General features: G+C 41.5%; 1 protein-coding gene across 2 annotated transcripts in view; it reads left to right on the top strand.

The window, feature by feature from the left end:
- The window catches only part of TEC (tec protein tyrosine kinase), a 52,868-nt gene that overhangs the window by 28,365 nt on the left and 12,219 nt on the right, over positions 1-12,284 (top strand). For both annotated transcript variants that reach the window (XM_080404100.1, XM_080404101.1), the window contains exons 3-7: positions 7,151-7,252; positions 8,239-8,320; positions 9,965-10,093; positions 11,519-11,559; positions 12,018-12,199. In XM_080404100.1, coding sequence (XP_080260226.1) covers positions 7,151-7,252; positions 8,239-8,320; positions 9,965-10,093; positions 11,519-11,559; positions 12,018-12,199 — 536 coding nt within the window. The remainder of the gene's footprint in view (positions 1-7,150; positions 7,253-8,238; positions 8,321-9,964; positions 10,094-11,518; positions 11,560-12,017; positions 12,200-12,284) is intronic.

The following is a 12,284-nucleotide window of genomic DNA, read 5'->3' as shown; positions in this document are numbered from 1 at the left end:
TTAACTTTTAGGCAGATCAGACAGTAGGAATTAATTGGGCAAAATACAGCTGCACGTAAAGCTGGTCAGCATTTTGAGCTGTCAACATGATTGAAAGAGCAGAGCCTGTTCTACTGCAAAAGCCCCAGAACCTTGTAGGAGGAACAAAAACAAGCCAGGAGGAGAGCAGGTGAGAGAATCTGAGAAGAAAAATTGCACAGAGAGGGTCTGGATAGAACTTGTACTGGAAAGCATTAGGTGTTTGCATTAGGAACCATGAAGCTCCATCCTTCCTGGTCTGTTTGTTTGTGGTCCCCAGCCTGCCCCCATCCCCGTGCCAAGATTCAGGAAAATAACTTTGTAAAAATTTTTTGCTCGTAAGAAGAACTATCGTATTATTGATGATCCAGAAGACCCTAAATACTGGCTGAAAACCCAAGAGAAAATAGATACCAGTAGGCACAGCTGGGGATACTTTAAGCAGGCACAACTGCAAGCTGTTCAGATTGGAGAAATAAAGCTATTCATGGGAATAGAGGCAGCGTAACAGATGTATGGGGATGCTCACTTGAAAAGAGCAAGTAATAAAGAAACTTAAGTTGTAAAAGAAGTTGGCTATGTTGCAGTAATGATTCCCTGTTCTCTGTAACATCTACCAAAAGTCTGATACAAAATGAGGATCTGTAGTACTTGTGTTTCTAGAAGAATTTTGATGATTGTGAGATTGAACAAGTTAGACATAGCTGAAGTTAAAAAGTGAAGGTTGTAGTTGCTGAGACACTGACAAGGCATGGATGAGAATATTTACCTTATGACTAGGCAGGAGTGGATGAGCCTTAAAGGTGTTAAGAAGGAAGAGCTGGAAGAGAAATGAGACTCTGGAAGGCTGGAGAAGGCTTAGTTCTAAGAGTGCAGAGGAGAAGCTGAGAAACTGTAAGCCACGGAGACAATTTCCAGAAAAGTGCTAGAAAAAACAGACTTGTTGAAAGTACCTGGATGATGCCAAAACGGCAAGATTTAACAAGAACCAAAAGTGGAAAAAAAAAATAAATCTCAGACTTATCTATATTCTTTCTGCCACGGGATAACAAGTCTTGTGGTCAGCAGAGAAGTAGCAGATACTCTATGTGTTTTCATTCCAGTAAGGGGTTTTTGACACTGCTGTATGAGACACTTTCAAATGTCAGCATTAGCAATGACCTATATAAACCTCTTGCAAATCTGATTGCAGAACACATGGGAAACGGGTACAGTGTTCGGTAGGCATCGGTGGTTTGTTTTCAGGTTGACAAACTGTCTTGAATGGGGTGTTCTGTCCTGTATTTCAGTATTTTCACTAGTGACGCTGTTGCTGAAATAGAAGCTTGTTGAGTTCTCAGGTGACATAAAACTTGAAGGAGCTGCAAGCATTTCAGAAAGCAAGTCTAGAAATCAAAGTGTTCAATTTTGGATTAGGTGTGTGGTGAGTTACTTTCTGGTTTTGGTTTTTTTTTTTTATTTTGTAGAATGTGGCACAGTGGGGACAAGTGCAAAAGGTAAGAGTTTGGACAGGAATGCTGAAATGTTCAAATACAAAATGGAAGTAGTTAAGTGTCAGGCTGTCCCCAGCAGGACCCTGGTGACAGGATAGTGAATCATAAGCACAATATGCATCAATGATACCTCGTTACTGTGAAAAACGCAAATGTTACACTGGGATGAAAAAACAGGACTGAATCCCTACAATCTGATGATAAGGCATCAGCTGCAGTCCTGTTCGAGGCAGTAAGTTTAAAGGAAGATGTGGACCTGCCTGTTAGATTCAGGGCAGGAACAGCAGGAGGGATCCCAGAAGCCTGGACTGTGATGAAGGGTTGGTGGAGCAGCAAGTGTTTAAAGTGGAGAGATGGTCTGTTGATGGACAGGAATCTTGATAGACAAAAAAATCCCTCAGGTCTGTAGTTGTAGACTCCATCATCTGAACCTTGAAAGAGTAGGTAGAGCAGCTGGTGCCCTGGCTAGGTGACCTCTCAGGGCCTGTCCTGGGGCTTTGGTCACTCATGTGTGGTGCCCGTGGACTTGGGCTGTCCTCCCTTCTTGGCTCAAGCTGTCAGAGTCTAGTGTTCAGACAGCATGGAGGCTGTTAGAGGGGTAGCTGAATGCAGGGTGTCACTCACCCCACAGAGTGATGGCCCTGAGAGGGGAGAAAACAGGGCAGAAATGCTGCAGCTGGCTGGGTTGGCCAGGCTCAGAGCAACGTGAGGACTTCACAGAAAACTAGGAAGAGAAGATCTGTCTGAAAGAACCTGGAGCTGTGTGCTAGTTACTGTGAAAGCTGAAAGATTGTAGGTGGTTTAGGGCCTGATATGGATGGAGGCCTGGCTGATTTTTATTTTCTGTCCTTTACACTTATTTATATTGCTGCCTTCTGTGATTGCAGCAGTGTGTCAGAACTGTAATTGTGTGCATTTGACTGCTTCTCCATTGCAGGAGAAGAGTAAATTACAGATAACGCATTGTAGTCATGGTTAGGAGGTAGCATCAGTGCTACTATGGAGAATTTATTTTTGTGCTTTTCAGTGTCTCCAGTGTTGGTGGTTGACATCTGCTAAGCAGCCAGGCCATGGTAAAGGATTCTTGGTTTCCTATTTTGCAGTATCCCGTGCTTCTTATCACTAAATGTCAATACTATTGGGAAGAAAACCCACAAAGAACCCCCAAAACAAAAACAAACAAAAACAAACAAACAAAACCCCCCATGCCCTAAAAAAAAAAGCTCCCCACCCAACCAACCAAAAAATTAAAACACCCCCACATTTGGCTCTGGAGTGTATCCTATCTATGTCTGCAGGGGCTGTAGGGTTAGCCAGGCTTTTCTGAGATTTTGTAACGTAAAAGGAGATGTCCATAATGCTGAGACCTTCTGTACTTGTGAGAATGCAAGTTCCATGGGTCACATGCCGATGAGTTCAGGATTTCCTCCATGGGGATAAGCATGGGATAAAGAAATGGTATGAACAACAAAGAGAGAGACAGCATGGGTGAGAAAACCTGGCTATTTCTTGACAGCTGGACTGGCTTCTGCACGCTTTCATTGAGTTTTTTTCCAAATGGAATGTCCTGTGTATTGTTTAACACCCAACCCCACTTTTCTGAGGGTAAGCAGCACGGTATCTTTGTCAGCAAAGAGGTAATACACTGAAGAAACATTTTTATCTGGTAGTTGGAATGTGGGCTTCTTAAGCTGTAAAGCTACTATATTCAGCTGAGGAGTAATTCCAAGTGTACAGAGCATGAGCTGTTTGATTGTATACCTACCTAACACTTAGATATTTCTTGTCCTCCTGTGTCCTAAGATTACTTTTTAAAAGGAATCGTGTAATCCTACATTTGTTCCATATCTGACAATGTAGGTCTACTATTATAACTTCTTGATTATTAGTGCCCTATATGTTAAATAATAGGAATAGCTTATTCTTTTTGCATTGCATGGTAACAAGAATTATTGCTTGGACTGGCTATCCTCATTGTGTGCAGGGAGCAGGGTTTCTAAAACTGTAAATTAAGTTTTTGAAGCATAGGCAAATATGAAGCACATGGCATTTTGCATTTTGAGAAGCCTTCTATAGTAGTTTCTGTGTAATCACTTCCCTTTTGTTGTTTTCAGCAAGTAGATACGTTTTTTTTTTTAAAAAAAACCCTTTAGTGTGACTTTGAAGCACATATTTTTATCTATTTGTTGTCCTTATTGGGTTATAGTATTTATATACCTTTATTATTGTTCTAACCATGTTTCCTTCTATAGGCCTCCCTCTAGAGGCGTATGTCTATCTTCAGAAAAGGAGTGGGCTGGCTTTGATAGGTCCCCTGGGTTCATTGGCCTGTGATACTTTATTTTTTCCCCCTAAATCCTCTGAGAATATTTTTGTCCAGTTCAGACAGCATGCATGAATGTGCTGGTGAAATTCAGCTGTTTCTACAGTGACTCTAACCTGTTTTTTTCTGCTATGTTAGCCATCTTCCACCTCCAGAAACAACAGTGAAAAAATTCCTCTGCCTCCTATGGCTTGACATTGCATAATTAGTCATTGTACTAATTTTGCCTCTTGTCCGTTAGAAAGAGTTGATCAGGGTGGATTTCTCATGGCTGGCTCATGCCTGCACCTCTGCTTCCCAACTGCTTCAGGGCTTCAGCTGTCTTGATTCTGCATTTCCCATTTGCCCTATGCCTGGGTCTAGAGCAAGCCATTTGGCTTCTAGAATAAATGCAACGCAATGGTGGTGTGCAAGATGTCCTATTATAGAGCGAAACCATTTCAGTAAGGAGAAGAGAGGAATTGCCATGGTCTTTTTAGCATTTCTCTTGAGTCATTCCTTCCTGTTCCTGTGCCCCATGGTTTAATAGTGAGAAATGCTGAGGTGAAACACAGCTGCACGCTTGGCAATTTGAAGGCTGCTGGCCATTAATAACTGTCACTTCTGATGCAATCTGAAACATGTCTGGAGCAGTACGCTCGTATTTAATTTCATATCTGTAAGTTGTTGGGGTTTCAGTTTTTTAAAATCTGTGAAGTATGTAAAAATAGAAGAATCTTCTCTGATGTTAGGTGTAATTTGCTGCATTGAGTTGTAAGGCAGGTCACATGTAAGTTGGCTTAATTTAGCATCTCATGGTGAAGCAAACTGAGCCACCTTAAATGATGGAAGTGTACAAGGGGACAACTTAGGAAATGAAATTATCAGAATCATGTGCTGTGTATCAGGAGGTTTGTTTTATTTTTCCCCCCAAATTTTTGTTTATTATCTTGTTGGGTTCCTGTTCTTTGTCCTCCTGACAGGTGTATTCTCCTTTTGGGTGAGCACTCACTGGATGCCAGAATTGGCATGAAAATCACTTGAGTCCTGGAGGAGAGAAAGTTATAAAGCATGTTCCTCTAAGGAATCACTGTCATTCCAGATTAAAAAAAAACACCCAATGCATACAATCTGTCTGTCCCACAGCCTCCGTTAACCAGCAGATAGGATCCCAACAGTACAAGAGTACCCCACTGGATGCAGAAAGCTAGATGGATAAGCTACAGAAGTGGCAAGTGTTTCTTTGTTGTATGTTGTTGTGCAGGTAGAACGATCTGGAGCGGTATCTCCAACACAGTTACATGAAGCGTTGAATTCTGTGCTTCTTCATGGAAAAGTGCATCTCATTTAGGTCCCCCTGTTCTGCCTTGGCTAATCTGGCAGTCCTGAAGCTACCAGGCCTGCCACATGGTGACAAGGAGAGGGAGATGTAATACTTGCTGCTGTACCAATTGGCATTTGCTTGCATGTATGTTTTAGTTTAGGCAGTTGGTGTTCAAGGAAGGGGGATACCATAAAATAAGCAGAAGACTTAAAAACACTTTTTGATCAAAAAATCCAAGGTTGCATGCTTGTTGCAAATTATTTCTCAGCATAATGTGATATAGTTTTGTATTATAGCTCGTGCTGTGTTTATGATTTGGCTTTTTTTTAATGGTTCATAAAAATGCCTAATTTTTTTTTTTTATTTTTTCCCCCCAGTTTTAAAAAGCCCTTTATTGAGGCTTCTTTTTGGGGGGACGGTTGGGTTTTCTGGTGTTAAGTAACAGTTACAGCTTTATCTGTGCTTAGTTCCTGTCATTCTTCCTGGTGCTGACCATGACCATGCATGTTTTCTCTGCCTGTTTTCCTCATAACAATGTACATAAGAGATAGAGCGCTAAATGTATTTTAAATGCCAGTGAAACTTTGGTGTTTTCCCTGGGTAGTAACTATTGTGTTGCCAGGGTGGTGGAATTATGACAGCTGTATTTGAAGTTGCTATTTGCTTCTGTTTAGAAGACTGTTTTTGGTTGCTTATGATTGTGCCAGACTTCTGCTATTTGGGCTGAAATTTCCATCCTCAGGAGAGGAGGGCAGCTAAGTAAGGATTTGGAATATCTCAGATAATTCAGTAATTACTAATTATTTCCACGTTGTGTGAACAGTGTCCATCTTTCATAAGCTGTGCTCTGGACTGGCTGTCAGTTGTGCTTGGCAAGTCAGAATTTTTGATGTGCATTAATTCAGGACCAGCAATGAGCTGCTTCTCATTCCAGTAGAAACTTCTCGTCCTATTAGAGACTCAGTTCTCTCAAAAGTGAGAGGTGGCCCCATGCAGTTTGTGTAGATTCGTGATCGTTCTACTCTCAGAAGTGTATTGTTCAGGTGATTCCCCTTGTCACGTAGTAGGGCACGTCGTAAATTTTTGTGCTGGGCTTTTGTTTTTTCTGCTTCAGGGAAGGGAAGATGGTTTTGACCAACTCCTTCAGAAACAGCCACCTTAAAAAGGTCTGCTTGTGTGCAGGCTTCACTGTGATTACCTGTTGCTTTTACATGTAGACTAAAGCCCAGTACATGCTACCTCCTGTTACCGGCGGTTCTTCTAAGGAGCTTCCTCTCTGGAGTGTTGATCTACGCTGTATTTCCATGCGTTGTTACTTTGGGCAGCATCTGCTGTGCACCATGGGAAGTCCTTGCCGCCTTTAAAATCTTCATAATTATTAATTTAGAAAAGCCAGTTCTTCCCAGATGTCTGTGCTGCTTCTTGACCGTGTTTCTTCTGGCATTCTGCTAGCCTTGGTCAAAGAAGTTCCTTCAGCACAGATCCTAGCTTGGCCCAGGGGTGGGTTTTACCCCCATTTTCTGCTTCTTGCCTCAGTAGGAACATGTGTTGCCTGTGCACATCCCAGTTTCTCTGGAAACTTGGTGAAACATGGCAGCAGCCACAAAACGGTGAGAGCACTTCAGCAACAGAGCGAGGCAGCAGATGGGATGATGTGTTGGCACACATTTTCCTGATGAGTTTTAATCAAGATTTTAAAATCAGCAAGGGGGAAACCTTCCTTCATCTGTACTCAAGTTATTTTTTGTAGAGAGGAATAGATTACACCTACAATTACAACTGATTGGAAACTTTATACAGAAAGAAGTGATACTCCTTACTAAGCAATTTTACTGTACTCTGTGCACTTTCACCAGTGTAGATCTTCATACCATTTCTCTCTCATTTTTCAAATTACTTCTGCAGCTAAAGCAGCATCAGTATCATAAGTGGAAAAGAAAGCAAGAAGTCTCTCTGGGAAAAAAAATTAGATAAATCAGTTATATTTTACATGGTTTTTCTTTTCTCTTCTAGAAGAAGTACAGAAAAGGATCTGTGGATATTTCAAGGATTAAATGTGTAGAAGTTGTAAAAAGTGATGGTATTATTCCCTGTCAAAATAAATATCCATTTCAGGTATGTTCCTTTTATATAAAATATATAAATTACAGTGTTCTTTTTGAGGGTGCCAAGCCATCTGGATGTAACTTGCTTGAAATTACTTTTGCTTCTAAATACTCAGCCCCTTCTTCGGCTCTCTGGGGCTGTGTGGGAGGTGGTTGAGGATCAGTGATTAAAACCCATCCCCAGCAAGCTCTGCTTCCCTGCAGTCCCTTCTTGGGAAGTTGTGCCTCATACACTTGGTCTTTTTGTTTACCCCACCCTCTCTGCTTGGGTTTTGACTGGAAAGTGCTTTGTCCCCTGTTCTTCCCCCGGAATGGGTTAGCTGGCAGCCCATTTTCCCCTGTCTTCATTCTTTCACATTAAAATGAATTACCATTAAATTATATAGGAATAAGAAAATCGAGATAAAACTTGCATTTTATTCCATTGTGAGCTGAATGGAAATAAACACAGAAAACCAAGTGCTTAAAGGGGAAAAAGAAAAATACGGGGAGTCGGATCCTGTGCCTGCTTACAATAGAGGGAATGGCTGGAGTGAGGGTGAATTCCACTGCTGGAGAGGGGACTGACCGCTTTCTCCCAGGGCAATACTTGTTTTGTGCCAATGCGAGTGCTGAAGAAAAGGAAGGCAAGAATCACCCCACAGCAGTACAGAATCACAAGGAGTTCTGAAATGGCCAGGAACAGAGGATGTCTGATTATGGAATAATGTTAGCAATTAGATCGAACTGTTTTTAGAAAATACAGTGAAGAATGAGCAAATGAAGCAAAAATTTTAAGGAATGCTCTCGAGATAATATACTGTTATAAAATTCTTCTTTATTCTCATTAAAGCATCATATACAAAGAGTAAACGCTAATAACCTTTTCCCAGTTTCTACATTTTGTGCCCGAGTACACTAATGCAACAGTCATTTGTCTTGTTCTGTTTCCTGGGGAATAAATAAATGAATACTACCAGGTGAATGTATTTTGATTATTTCTTTTCCCTCCTCCAGGTTGTATATGATGCTAATACTCTTTATATTTTTGCACCAAGCGCACAAAGCCGGGATCAGTGGGTGAGGAATCTGAAAGAAGGTAATGGAAACTGCTCATACTTAAAATCTGACATACGTAGATACCTTCGCTTGAGCTGTCTGGCTGGGTTGGAGTTAACTTGGCACTTGGTTTTGGATTTGTGGCCAAAACAGTGTTTTAGCTGCTGTTGAGCAGTGCTTGCACAGTGTGGAGGCTTTGCCTTTTTCTCCCTCTGCTGCTGCAGCGAGTAGGCTTGGGGTGGGCAAGAGGCTGGGAGGTGACACAGCCAGGACACCAGATCTGGACTGACCAGAGGGATATTCCAGGCCATATAATGTTGTGCTCAGCAATAGAAGCTGGGGTAGGGGAAGATGGGGGTTGCGTTTTTCGGTTTTCACATTGGTCGTTGCTCAGAGACTGGCTGGACACTGGTCTGTGTGTGGGAGATGGTGAGCCATTGCCTTTACATAACTTCTGACTTTTTCTTACTTTTGGTTGTTAAATGGTCTTTATCTCAAGCCACAGATTTTTTCCTTTTGGTCTTTCTGTTCTCTCCCCGATCCCGCTGGGTGCGGGGAGTAGGCAAGTGGCTGTGTGGGTGCTTAGCTGCTCACCGATGTCAAGCCACAGCAAGCTAGAAAAATAAAATGTTTCTGTTGCATATATCCACTGATTTTTATTTTTTTATTGGGCTAGCTCATCGTTTGCATACACAATGTGATAACAGGTACTGAGACTATCAAACACTCAGAATGATTTGATTTGATTTGGGAAGTCCAGCTGCAATTAGAATCTGACTGTATGCTTTTGCACGTGTAAATCATTAAAAAGCTTATCCAAGCTAGTTAATGGCATCACTGAAAAGTTTTGTTTGAGTGTAGCTAGGCAACATTGGGGGCCTTAAACGGATGTAAAACAACAGGAGGCATCTCCACTGAGATGCAGTCTGATTAATGCTGTCATGATGAGTAAAGAGTTTGTGGTTGCTGGGGTTTTTTTGTTTTCTTTTCTCCCTGTCCCCCGTCCCCTGCCAAAAAAAAAAAAAAAAAAAAAAGCCTTTTAATGCTTTCTGCCACCATCAAATCCTCACATTAGTTGCATATGCTCTGTAAAGTAATAAGAAATAATTTCTGAGGTGGGGACCACAAGGCAAGGAATAACCTCTGAAACTCAGCAAGCCCACGGGATGGGAGTGAGGAGCCTTTCGGACCAAACACAGGCACTGTGCCATGGAATAGCCATAGATGTCAGCTATCTTTCTCTGCAGAATGCTATTTGTTGAGGAGATTGAGTCACTTGCAGCAGTAATAATAAAAGGGGCAGATAGATCCCCCAGGGCCATCACAGCTGTGTGACTGATTTGCACAGTCAGGGGTGCAGGTGGGTACCTGGGTCTCGGTTGGTGTATGCATCAAGCGCCGGGTGGGGTGGCTGGTTTGGGCAGGGAGTATAGCACTCTCTTCTGGAATAAAGTCATGTGTGAGCCTAAAAACATCCTCTACTATCATTGCATCACCTCCCTGTAAATGTGCAAGAAAGTCCTTGAGAGAAGCAATGCCAAAGTAAGGGCAAGTGAAGATTATGCCTCATGTCAAAGATACTGTAATGTTTGTTTAAAATGGCCCTCTTGCAGGTATCTTCTTTTGTATCTTTCAGTATATGCTTGTGTATATTCAATATGTAGTGAATATATTCTTCTTGTAGGAATAAAAACCAACAGCAATATAATGGTGAAATATCATCCTAAATTCTGGACAGAGGGAATTTATCAGTGCTGCAGACAGACAGAAAAATTAGCACCTGGCTGTGAAAAATACAACCTTTTTGAAAACAGTAAGTACATACGTCTTTCATTTGAAGTTGTTTTGGCGTATTTTTCTGCTTGTTTTACATGATCCTGCCATCAGACCTGAATGCCCTAGGTATTGGGCAAATTTATAGAGCAGAGTGAATCATTTATACTGTGCCTAAAGTAAATCAAAATGTTTGTTTCATTTCCAAATATTTTGTTAAAAATATAAAAGCCAGTAAATGTCCTTGCAAAAAAACATTTAGGAAAAGCTGAAAAGAATCATTGAGGTTGCTGAATTTCACTTGGTTTGTTTTTGCCATCTGAAACTTATTTGACCAAGTGTTTACCTCAGGCTGAGGATAAAACCTGATGGTGAAAAAGATTCAGCTAGAAATACCTGTTAGCTCTTCAGTTTTAATTACTAACTTCTACATACCTGTGTAAAAAAATAATAGCTGTGTTGCATTCAGTTTTATTATACCAATGTAAAAGTATGCAGGAAGGCTTAATGTATTTTTACAGACGCAGGTCTGAATTTTCACAGAGGTTTGTAAAGGTCCGTACGCTGAGCCTGGATGAATCCTGACTTCTGTAGGCATGTGCATCTTCCAGCAGCCAGACTGCAGGTTCTGTTTGTTCAGCAATCTGCTGTAGCATACAAAGGTGTGCCAGTGTGACCCCTCACTGCATGATTGTCCTACATAAGGATACAGTCATTGATTTTAGGAAAATTTCGTAGCCGGAAAAGAAATTGAGTCATTGCTTACCTCCCAGTGAAATCAGTGGTGCCCAGCTCATGTCCTGTGTCAGCACCTTAAATGGCAGTGGAGGGGACCCGTGGACTTGGTTGCATTAAAAAAACTTGAAGAATAAACAGTGGCTTGTGGCCAGCCATATCCGGCAAGATGTAAAATTTGATATATAGCTCAACCTTTTAAGTGCGAGGGGGAAAAACAGCACAGGAGAAAAATATTTTTCAATCTGAGAGAAATAATAAAAAATGCATACAACTTTTATGCCTGATTTAGTGAAGCAAGGGTCAGGGGGAGTATTACTGTTTTAGAAAAGCAGATGTTAATAGGAACAGACCTTTAAATTATCATGGTGACAAGAACACTCCTTCCTTTTCGTATACCTTTTTTTAACTCTATCCCTTTTATATTTCTCATATATTTCTGCATCTGAGGACTGGTTCAGGGATCTCTGTGTGGCATGCTCTGATGTGGCACAGACATTGCCAAATCTGTGGTGAAAATAGCTTGTTGGTTGATTTAGGATGTTTTTGAAAGAATATTTAATCAACGTTCTCCTAATGCTTAATAAGAGCTGTCTTTGCTTTCTGACTTAGTAAGCTATCCTGAAGGCTAGTTAAGATGTTAAAATCTTATGTGAAATTTAAACCTTTTATTTAGTTTTTAGATTTGTAGCCAAATAGACACAGATCCTTTCCTGTGCTTTATTTGTAGGTGTAATGAGATTGCCTTCTCCAATGCCAGAGAAGAGTATGGTAGGTAGAGTCTTTAAAATACTGAATGGATAATTGCTGCTTCTTGAGGTGGTGTTTAAATTTCCTGAGATTCTTTCCGTATCCTGGAGCAAAGGTTTATTTCTGTGTGCATCAACAGGCATCACGCTCTATCTCAGGATGGAAAAAATCCCACTGAAATTTAGTTGTACCTATTAGCTGCTGTATTGGTGGTGCTGGTGGGGGAGGTGGTCCAAAAGCAACACCAGCTGGCGTTGCCCTTTAGTGGCAGCTGAGGGGCTGCAGTACGAGCCAGCCCCATGGACAAGCACCCAGGTGATCCTGCTGCTTCCCTGGGCCGCCGCAGCTCAGTCTCAGGACAACCTGAAACTAGCCCAGCTTTTGCCTCTGGGATGCTTGGCTGGTTTGCACTGGTGGGATGATGAGTGGGTGTAATTATGGAGCAGAGTGGGAAGATAATAATGTTGGATCGTTTTCAGCGAAGGCCTCCACCACCTGTTCCTCCAGTTGAAGAAAATGGCAATGAAGAGGAGGAGATAGTGGTAGCAATGTATGACTTTGAGCCTACAGAACATCATGATTTAAGATTAGAGAAAGGTGAAGAATATACGGTGATTGAGAAGAACGACATTCACTGGTGGAAGGCAAGAGACAAATATGGGTAAACACAAGTTCCCTATTTTTCGTTACAAAGTTCATAAGGCTGTTTCTATGTTTTAGCAGTTTATATTGACGAGTGTCAACAA

This window comes from Falco punctatus (assembly GCF_963210335.1).
Source record: "Falco punctatus genome assembly, chromosome: 1".
NCBI classification, from domain to species: Eukaryota; Metazoa; Chordata; class Aves; order Falconiformes; family Falconidae; genus Falco; species Falco punctatus.
The sequence above is the reverse complement of the archived record's forward strand: the minus strand, read 5'-3'. Positions and strand labels throughout refer to the sequence as shown.